The sequence below is a fragment of the Lipotes vexillifer genome, unplaced genomic scaffold (assembly GCF_000442215.2).
Source record: "Lipotes vexillifer unplaced genomic scaffold, Lipotes_vexillifer_v1.1 scaffold35, whole genome shotgun sequence".
NCBI classification, from domain to species: Eukaryota; Metazoa; Chordata; class Mammalia; order Artiodactyla; family Lipotidae; genus Lipotes; species Lipotes vexillifer.
In genome coordinates, this window is record NW_006780561.1 from 1,121,018 (window position 1) to 1,131,656 (window position 10,639).

At 43.0% G+C, this 10,639-nt stretch overlaps 1 protein-coding gene across 1 annotated transcript; it reads right to left on the bottom strand.

The window, feature by feature from the left end:
- Positions 1-962: 962 nt before the first annotated feature.
- On the bottom strand, positions 963-4,559 carry KCNB2 (potassium voltage-gated channel subfamily B member 2). The gene is made up of 2 exons (XM_007453720.1): positions 4,479-4,559; positions 963-3,241 (listed from the first exon to the last, which is right to left on the bottom strand). Exons 1-2 carry the CDS (start codon positions 4,557-4,559, stop codon positions 1,082-1,084), a joined length of 2,241 nt encoding a protein of 746 aa, XP_007453782.1. The 3' UTR covers positions 963-1,081.
- Between the last annotated feature and the right edge of the window lie 6,080 nt (positions 4,560-10,639).

Sequence of the window (10,639 nt, forward strand, 5' to 3'; positions counted from 1 at the left end):
TGCTCTGCGGCATGTGGGATCTTCTGGGACCAGGGGTTGAACCCATGTTCTCCGTATTGGCAGATGGATCCTTAATCACTGTGCCACCAGGGAAGTCCCCTTCTTTCTTTCTTTTTTTTTTTTTTTAAAGAACTGCTTTCCAAAAGTGGAGGGACATTAAAAAAAAAGTTTAGTTGTGTAATATCACCTTTTAAGTATGTTCAGGTTTTTAAAAAATGCATTTCTGTAATAGGCTGTGGCATGGTACATACTTTTCCCCATGATATTAGTGATATATAATTGACTGGCAAAATTTCAAACTGCAATTCCAAGTTTTTGGATATCTGGTCATTACATCTTGCCTATTTCCATGATTTATAAATAAACCCACAAATGCCACAACTAAGCAGAAGCAAAAAAGAAAAATGCACCCTATGAATTATATCACAAGTCAATAAAAATACTGTATTCCTTTAAACAGATGTACTTATAAGAGCTTTATAACCCAAAGCAAGATATGTGGGATGCTTTAAGAAAAGGTTGCAATTTTGCAACAAGAAGTCTGTACAGCTCCTCCAGGCAGTAGCTGTGAAGGAGGTGCCTGTGTCTCAGAACTTCTTTCCATCTGTTCTTGACACTTTGGCATCCCAAGCCCCGTTATTTACAAAGTTACCCATTTTGCAAGCTCAAAGCACCTTGCCTGGCAATTACGAACTCATGCAATGACATTTCATCCTTTCATGTGCAAATTCTAAAATTCATTGTAACGGAAAAATCTCAAAGTCTAAACTCTGTCTACAATTTGAAATGAAAGGATCAAAAATGTCAGACATTGCAGAATACCGGGTTCGTAATAGAGCTCTCTTTATTTGTTCACTGTTCTTCAGTCATTTTTGTTTGTTTGTTACAAAATGCAGTCTTGATGCTTTATTTAAACAGTACTTAAACTAAACTGTCCATGCCATGCAAAAATAACATTTTATGCACTTTTTTGGGGGGAGGGGCTTCCCACTTTTTAGTTCACAGGCATTATTAACCGCATTTTTAAGAAACAAGTTTTTTGTTTGTTTGTTTTTGTTTTTATTATTGCCTTTGTAACTAGTCACATGCTGGTTTCACGTGTGGGACAGTAACCTGTGTCTCCTGGGTTGGAATGAATTTCTGGGGCAAACAAGTGGTTTTCCATCTTGCACCCTTCTTGACTGTTGTCCTTTTTTACTTCCACCACAGCATGGTAAATGCCTTGCCTACAGTTGTGACTTGTGTCCTGTGGAGAGGAAGCGCCCACAGAGGCCTCTTCTCGCAAAGGGTCTCTTCCGTCACTAGGCTTATCTGCAAAGCAGTTCGGGCTGGAGTCTGCCTGCTTGTCCTGCCTCGTGGTCCCTTGGAGCTCTAAGAAATCATCGTCTTCGCCCGTGTCTATTTCCGTGAAGCTCCTCCTCTCTCTGGATGAGAAAGGAAAGAGTTTCTGCTTGGGAAACCGAGGCGTCAGCCCTTTGGAGGGTCCCTGACAATGTGCCGGAACCTCGGCGCCCAGCAAGGGTCTGTCTCCCTGGGAGGGGGTTTCTTCTAAGAGGATGGTGCTGATGAGCTGCGGGGCGGTGAGTGGGAAGTCCGCCGCGGTGACCGGCAGTGGCCTGGCCGTGCTGGGTGGGGTCTGCGGGGCCCCGCCTCTGTTGTCCTTGAAGTTCACCTTGAGCGATCCGGACTTGAGTGGGTTGCTGCCTTTCAGCGAGCTCCTCGGGCTCTCGGCGGCACTGTCCGACTGCGAGGGGCCGTGGGGCCCACCCTGGGACCCGCTGGAGTCGAGGTTCACAGTTACGTCGATTGGAGCGTATTCCGGGCTGGCGTCCCTGGCCGCGGGCATCTTCTCTCGGGTCAGGGTGAGGAATGGGGGGGCCCTGGCTCTTTGGTGCTCTTCTATCCGGGCGAGGTCGGGTGGGAACTTCATCTGCAGGTGGCAAGCGGAGGGTGGCGGCAGGGGCGACCTCTCGGTCTCTGTGAAGTCGGTGGCGCAGCTCGTGAAGCTGTCGATGCTGGAGGTGCTCTTCATGTCCACGATGCCCTCGGCCTGCGCCACGGCCAGCTGCTCCTGCGGGCAGATCACCTCCTCCATCTCTATCTCTTCTTCGTACGCAGACGGCCTCTCGGGCTGCTGCTGGCGCTCGGGATTCGGGTGGGAGTGAGGCTGCGTCTTGGTGATCTCGTTGTACAGCATCTCCAGTTTCTGGGCACTCAGATGCTGTGGGCTGGAGGAAGAAGTGTTGTTCAGCTGCTCGTGGGAGTCTTTTTGGCTGACCTCCTGGTACTTATTCTCGTAAGACTTGTTGGAGCTTGTTTCCGACAGAGCCTTCCGGGCCCACTTCCACCGGCTTGGAGAGAGGCGGTTTTCCCCCGTGGAGTCTTTTGTATTGGCCGACTCTCCCGTCTTCTCCACAGCCACGTCTATCAGTTCCATACTGCGAGCAAAGGCATCTTTTAAGTTCATAGAAACGATGCTTCCATTCCTCTTGGCCCGCTCGAGAGCCTCTCTCCTTTTAATGGCCTTCTCCTGGCGTTTCTGCTCCTTGTAGAACTCAGAAAAGTTGTTCACAATGATTGGGATGGGAAGGGCAATCACCAGAACACCCGCAATACAGCAGAGGCCTCCCACGATCTTCCCTAATAATGTTTTTGGGTAGATGTCACCGTAGCCGACAGTGGTCATGGTGATGGTGGCCCACCAAAATGAGGCCGGGATGCTGGTGAACTTGGTAGCATCTTCGTCCTTCTCGGCAAAAAATACCAGGCTGGAGAATATCATTATCCCCATGGCCAAGAACAGTATCAACAAGCCCAGTTCATTGTAACTCCGCCTGAGGGTGAAACCCAGGGACTGCAGGCCCGTCGAGTGTCTGGCGAGTTTCAGGATCCTGAGGATACGCATGATTCGGAAGATCTGGACCACGCGCCTCACGTTCTGGAACTGCAGCACGCTCTTGTTGGACTCCGTGAGGAAAATGGTGACGTAATATGGCAAGATGGCCAGCAAGTCGATAACGTTCAGTGGGCCCTTAAAGAACTTCCATTTATTTGGTGAGGATAGGAACCGTAAAAGGTACTCCATGGTAAACCAGGCGATACACACGGCCTCCACATGGGCTAACTGGGGGTTGTCATTGGGCTGTCCAAATTCATCCATCTCCTGCAGCTCTGGTAGCGTGTTGAGAGACAGCGCAATGGTGGAGAGTACGATGAACAAGATGGACACGATAGCCAAGATCTGGAAAAGAAAAGAAAGTCAGGTCAGCAAGGCCTCTTAGTTGCTTAGGCAGCTCGGAGACATATGGGTTCACCATTCTTTAAATGATATGTCTTGCGCAAAGGTATTCCAAGAAGGTAACTTTACAACCCCAAATTCTCCAACTAATACAAATATGTTCACTTTTTATGAGTTCATTTCACTCAGAAGCCTAACGTGTATAAAATAGATAACTAATGAGAACGTTCTGTACAGCACAGGGAACTCTGCTCAATGTTCTGTGGTAACTTAAATGGGAAGGAAATCCAAGAAAGAGAGGATATACATATATGTACAGCTGATTCACTTTGCTGTACAGCAAGACGATAACACAACATTGTAAAGCAACTCTACTCTCAGTAAAAATTAACAATAATAGAAAGAAGCCTAATGTAATATTCTTTTTTTTTTTTAAATATATATTAATTAATTTTGTTTATTTTTGCTGTGTTGGGTCTTCGTTTCTGTGCGAGGGCTTCCTCTAGCTGTGGCAAGTGGGGGCCACTCTTCATCGCGGTGCGCGGGCCTCTCACTATCGCGGCCTCTCTTGTTGTGGAGCACAGGCTCCAGATGCGCAGGCTCAGTAGTTGTGGCTCACGGGCCTAGTTGCTCCGTGGCATGTGGGATCCTCCCAGACCAGGGCTCGAACCCGTGTCCCCTGCATTAGCAGGCAGATTCTCAACCGCTGCGCCACCAGGGAAGCCCTGTAATATTCTTTTTAATTCTAGGGTCTAAGCCACTTGAAAAAAATCCATCCCCCCCCCCCCCCCCCTTGCCCCTTGTTCTTTGGCACCTTAGGAAGAGTTTTCGGGGAATAGTCATCTCTCCTCTCTGAGTTATTTGTAATTTTTCTCTCTTAACCACCCAGTTTATGTTTCCTTACATGAACTGCCATACATGTTATATTAGCTAGAAAAAATTCATGGTGGCCAGAAGTTTTATTCTACAGCTAAAAACGCAAATGCAGACCTATGCGTGGAGAGATAATATGGCCTCAGTACAACAATGTTTCCATAGAACAAGTGCGATTTGTGTGGTGAGCACTGAAGTGAGGGAGCCTCCATCCTGGGCTATGTGGCCTTCTGGCCAGCCTCTGGTGGGAGAGGAGGGTTATGAGCTAACTTCATTCAGTTGAGAAAGGTTTCAGAACAAAGAACTTGAAGATTGTCCATGGTGATCTCGGTTCAGGGATCCCCGTGGGGCAGAGGAAGGGCCGCACCATATCAGATGTGGAAGGAGAGAGGAAGCGCTCAATAAGAAGTAAAAAGAGGATCAGTGACTGAATTTTGGAGTCAGTCATTCTGACCTCTGAGCTTGGCTTTATCGCTTTACTGTGTGACTTTGGGCAAGTTACTTAACCTCTCTATGTCTCGGTTTACAGATCTGTCGAATGAAGACAACAATCGTAGTTATTTCATGGCTGTTGTGAAGATTACCCGGCACACAGACATCACTAAATAAATGAAAATTACTCATAGTGTTAGAGGCCGAAATGAACAGGACTTCAGTCTGGAAGGACGAAGACCAAGAACAGGTATGTGGGAAATCTGTAAAAACCATGCAGGGTATAGACAGCTTAAGCAGGGATTTCCTCACTGTAACCCAGTGTTCTAGATTGATAAGGCAAAGCATGAAGATGAAGGTTTGAGGGCAACAGAATAAAGCACTTCTCTGCTTAGTACAGATTGTGCATCTGGAACACATGATTCTTGGTGAAGCAGGAAGCCTCTCTTACCTAGATTAGGTCTGGCTTGGTTTCATCTGACCTTTGCCAATGACCTCAAGAGGTATCACTGGTCTCAGTTATTATTTGTAGCTCTGAGAAAAATATCCTGACACTGTTTAATTTAGAAATTCAGCATTCAGTAGACAATGGTTAAATATCTTGAGGCCACACATCTCAGAAAACATGAGACTGTGAAAAAATTATCTATAACTGAATCAGGACTTCTGAACTTCTCTCCTCTTTATCCTTCTAAGTTTCTCTACTTCTGGGTTATTCTCCTTACCCTTGCTCTTTTCTCCTCTTATGCCTCATTTATACCTTTCATTGTTTTTTCTTCCTGTTTCTTCCAGCTCCCATCTTTCCTCTTAAATCACTTTAGAGTGAAAAGCATAGTTTGTTCCAGAATGCACTGCAGAAACGAAGTAAAGATTTAAGTTTTCGTAACTTAAAGAACAGTACTGAATTACTAGTGTTTTATAATTTTTTCTTAAACAAAACTAAGTACTTTTTACCTGAGTATACTTCAGGAGTTTCTTTAAAAATGTGGATCAATGAATGACAGTAGAATAAAGGTTCTCTTCATCTACTCCAGAGACTTTGAAGGCTAAAGTTAGAAATCCCCTCAAGAAGGTTTAGATAAACCCATGGATAATGGATTCAGAGGGTTTATTAAGGAGAAGTTGGGAATGCTCACCTCAAAGCTTTACCCTCAGGGGCCAATGGAAGGGGGACATTTACAATATTCTGTCACTTAAATATTCCTAGGAAGCATTGGTCAGATTCCATTTACTCTTATGTTCTTACCATAAGGAACTAGGTTCCTCTGTATTTTCTAGAAGGTCACACTGTTCCTGATATACCTTTGGGCATTTTAAGTACTGGGATTGCTGCCAGCATTCTTGTGCTGATAATCCATATTCTAGATTTTCCATATCTTCTTACCTGTTCACCTGCCTGTTTTGGATGCATTTTATTTAGGATTATCACCTCCAAGAGCAAGAGAAAAGTAGAAATACAAATGAAACCATTCTACTACCTTCCAACCTTTTAGACAAAGAACAAAGTGGAAGATCCAAGGTGGACCTTCAGTTTTTCCATGACTCCACAATCTGACCTAGATTGTAGGTCATTTTACTTTCGTATGTAATTTTGGGAAATAATGAACATTGTATAGTTCTAATTTAGTCTGTGGTCTGGTTGATGGCAACTTAATGAATATGGCTACTTTTAACACCTGAAAATTTAGCATGTGCACAGCATGATTTGAAGGACATTCTTGAAGAAAAGGAACTACTAAAGAAAAAAAATCCAAACACTCAAGCCCTTAGCAACCCCACATTCATGTTAAACTATAAGGTATTGCAGTGCATTATTTTCTGTCTCATGTTCAATCTGTCAAAACCCATTTGCTATCAATGTAAAGGAATGGTTTATTTTAAACATCTTGTGAAACTTGGAATTCTCCAAGAAAGACAGCACCTTAGACAAATTACTCAATATATACCAAGGATGATGTTTGATGCAATAAGCCAAATGCAAGGTTATTGTTTTATGGTGGAGTTTTTTTTTTTTTTTAACACAATAAATAGAACATATGTGAAATTTTGCTCTAAGCTACAGGATACACCTCTAAACATGGATATTTACTTTGGTACAGCAAACCCTTATGGCATTTACGTACTGCTTCATTTATTATAACCATGCACAAGTTAGGTTTTTAATCCTGTCACCCCTAATAACCAGCCTCCAGAGCTGGCTCTTTGGGCTCCAGCAAATAGACTTATGTTTGCATATTGCAAATGAAGTGGAAATTCCAAACAATTACCTGGGTGATATCCGTCAACCCCCTTGGAATTTGGATTACATCATTACCAAGGTTCCTTTCACCTCTAACATATGGCGAGTCTCTTTCTCAACTAAAACATTGTGCTAATTCCATTCACATCCTCAAACCAAACCGAGGACAAGTCACAGGTGAGCTCATCATTTTGGTTGAATTGCCAACATATAATTTTGTTGCTTAAGAAATAAAAGATTCAAATGGGAAGGCTTTGTAAAACATCATACTCTGTATGTTCCAAGCATTTAGTTACTGGAAATAGACATTCTTTCTGGACAACACTTTTCTTCCCTTTTGCATTGGCTGGATAATGATTTAATTCTTCACTTAGACACAGACTTTCAGAGGATCACACAGAGGTAAGAACAGGGCTCCTGGCACTGGCGTTACTGGGTCCCAAAAGTTGGCTGCATCGATTTCTGTTTGTGAGAGAAGTAAGGCAGGTGGAGATGTGCCCCTATTTACCAACTTGTTGATTTTATATCTTTTGAAGATAGTGGGTGTTTTGTGGTGGAAAGAACACAGGACAAGGAATTAAAATACATGGCCTGATGAGACCTTCAAGATGGCGGAGGAGTAAGAAGTGGAGATCACCGTCCTCCCCACAAATACATCAGAAATACAACTACATGTGGAACAACTCCTACAGAACACCTACTGAATGCTGGCAGAAGACCTCAGACCTCCCAAAAGGCAAGAAACTCCCCACATACCTGGGTAGGGCAAAAGAAAAAACAGAGACAAAAGAATAGGGACAGGACCTGCACCTCAAAACAAAAATAAACCAATAAACTGAAAATGTAGGCAGAACACTCTATGACATAAATCACAGCAAGATCCTTTTTGACCCACCTCCTAGATAAATGGAAATAAAAACAAAAATAAACAAATGGGACCTAATGAAACTTAAAAGCTTTTGCACAGCAAAGGAAAACACAAACAAGACGAAAAGACAACTCTCAGAATGGGAGAAAATATTTGCAAATGAAGCAACTGACAAAGGATTAATCCCCCAAATTTACAAGCAGCTTATGCAGCTCAATTTCCAAAAAACAAACAACCCAATGCAAAAATGGGCAGATGACCTAAATAGACATTTCTCCAAAGCAGATATACAGATTGCCAACAAACACACGAAAGGATGCTCAACATCACTAATCATTAGAGAAATGCAAATCAAATCTACAGTGAGGTATCAACTCACACTGGTCAGAATGGCCAGCATCAAAAAATCTACAAACAATAGATGCTGGAGAGGGTGTGGAGAAAAGGGAACCTTTTTGCACTGTTGGTGGGAATGTAAATTGATACAGCCACTATGGAGAACAGTATGGTGGTTCCTTAAAAAACTAAAAATAGAACTACCATACGACCCAGCAATCCCACTACTGGGCATATACCCGAGAATACCATAATTCAAAAACGGTCATGTACCACAATGTTCACTGAAGCACTATTTACAATAGCCAGGACATGGAGGCAACCTAAGTGTCCATCAACAGAGGAATGGATAAAGAAGATGTGGCACATACATACAATGGAATATTACTCAGTCATAAAAAGAAACAAAATTGAGTTATTTATAGTGAGGTGGATGGACCTAGAGACTGTCATACAGAGTGAAGTAAGTCAGAAAGAGAAAAACAAATACTGTATGCTAACACATATATATGGAACCTAAAAAAAAAAAAGGTTCTGAAGATCCTAGGGGCAGGAAAGGTATAAAGATGCAGATGTAGAGAATGGACATGAGGACATGGAGAGGGGGAAGGGTAAGCTGGGACGAAGTGAGAGAGTGGCATGGACATATATACACTATCAAATGTAAACTAGATAGCTAGTGGGAAGCAGCTGCATAGCACAGGGAGACCAGCTTGGTGCTTTGTGACCACCTAGAGGGGTGGGATACGGAGGGTGGGAGGGAGACGCAAGAGGGAAGAGATATGGGAACATATGTATATGTATAACTGATTCACTTTGTTATAAAGCAGAAACTAACACACCATTGTAAAGCAATTATATTCCAATAAAGATGTTAAAAAAAAAAAAAAGTCATGTACCACAATGTCCATTGCAGCACTATTTACAATAGCCAGGACATGGAAGCAACCTAAGTGTGCATCGACAGATGAATGGATAAAGAAGATGTGGCACATGTATACAATGGAATATTAGCCATAAAAAGAAATGAAATTGAGTTATTTGTAGTGAGGTTGATGGACCTAGAGACTGTCGTACAGAGTGAAGTAAGTCAGAAAGAGTAAAAAAAAATACCATATGCTAACACATATATTTGGAATCTTAAAAAAAAAAAGGTTCTGAAGAGCCTAGGGGCAGGACAGGTATAAAGACGCAGATGTAGAGAATGCACTTGAGGACACAGGGAGGGGGAAGGGTAAGCTGTGACAAAGCAAGAGAGTGGCATGGACATATATACACTACCAAATGTAAACTAGATAGCTAGTGGGAAGCAGCCGCATAGCACAGGGAGACCAGCTTGGTGCTTTGTGACCACCTAGAGGGGTGGGATACGGAGGGTGGGAGGGAGACACAAGAGGGAGGGGATATGGGGATATATGTATACGTATAGCTGATTCACTTTGTTATACAGCAGAAACTAACACAGCATTGTAAAGCAATTATACTCCAATAAAGATGTTAAAAAATAAATAAAACCCACGGCCCTACCTCCGTCGCCACGCGGACAAGCCAGTTTCCTCTGCAAAACATTAGTGCCCTCATCTGCAAAATGAGGTGCCTTCCATTTGCCTCACCTGCCTGAGAGGCTTGTTAAGGACCAGACTAGGTCAAGCACATGAAGCATCTATAAAATGTAAAGTACGATACGTGCTGGAGTTGTGTCTGGAAAAAGCCTTTGGTCAGCATTGGGAGGGAATAATGAACACAAACCGCTTCCCCCCCATTTAAATACAACTGGAGACCTATTTCATGTTCATAGTTTAAAGACTTTCAAGCACATTGTTTCAACCCGCCAGTGGTTTGCATGCCAAACCCAGATAACTGTAGCTTATTTGCCTTAGGACTGAACCATCTAGTTTGCCAATATTTAAGAACTGGACTGAGGTTGGCTGGGTGTGTGGGCGCAATGGGTGAGGTTGGTCAAAGGGTGTGAACTTCCAATAATAAAATAAATTGAGTCCCGGGGATGTACAGCATGGGTTAATAATACTGTGTTGTAGATTTGAAAGTGGTGAAGAGAGTAGACCTTAAAAGTCGCATCACAGGAAAAATATTTTGTTACTATATGAAGTGATGGATGTTAACTAAACTCATTGTGGTAGTCATTTCATAATATAGACAGATACCAAATCATTATGCTGTACACCTAAAATTAAATCAATGTTATATGTCAATTATATCACAGTTAAAAAAGAAAGAGGTAGACTGAGGTCGCTTCGGGTGAATTTGACCTGCCTTGAGTCTTAAAATATGCAGAAAGTTTTCAAGCTTGGGCCTCCTGAGTGATAATCTGCTTTGTATTCACCAACTTTCAGTACTCCCCCAAAACGCATGGGAACTTGGGTGCCTTGCACTGAGGTCAGTGCCTTGCACTGCGGTCACACTTTCTCTCTCTCATCTCCCCCAGGCTCTCCTTCCTTCTTTGACAAATATGTGCTGAGAGGTGAAACTGAGTGAGTTGTAAGCTCTTAACTACATAGCGCTCCTGCGTTATTTTCGTAGTGGAATATAGTACATTAAAAGAAACAAAAGCTGGTCAGCAATAGAAAACAACATGGGGAAACGTGATTATAAGAATTTTCAGGAGAGAATCAACTTATTTAAGTCAGCAGGA

What these genes read in the sequence shown, in the direction of transcription:
- KCNB2 (XM_007453720.1), bottom strand. Translation starts at nt 4,559, where the DNA reads ATGACTGACTCCAAAATTCAGTCACTGATCCTCTTTTTACTTCTTATT. An exon ending in CTCCTTCCACATCTGATATG is followed by an intron (nt 3,242 to 4,478) that starts GTGCGGCCCTTC and finishes TTTCTTTTCCAG; the next exon opens with ATCTTGGCTATCGTGTCCAT.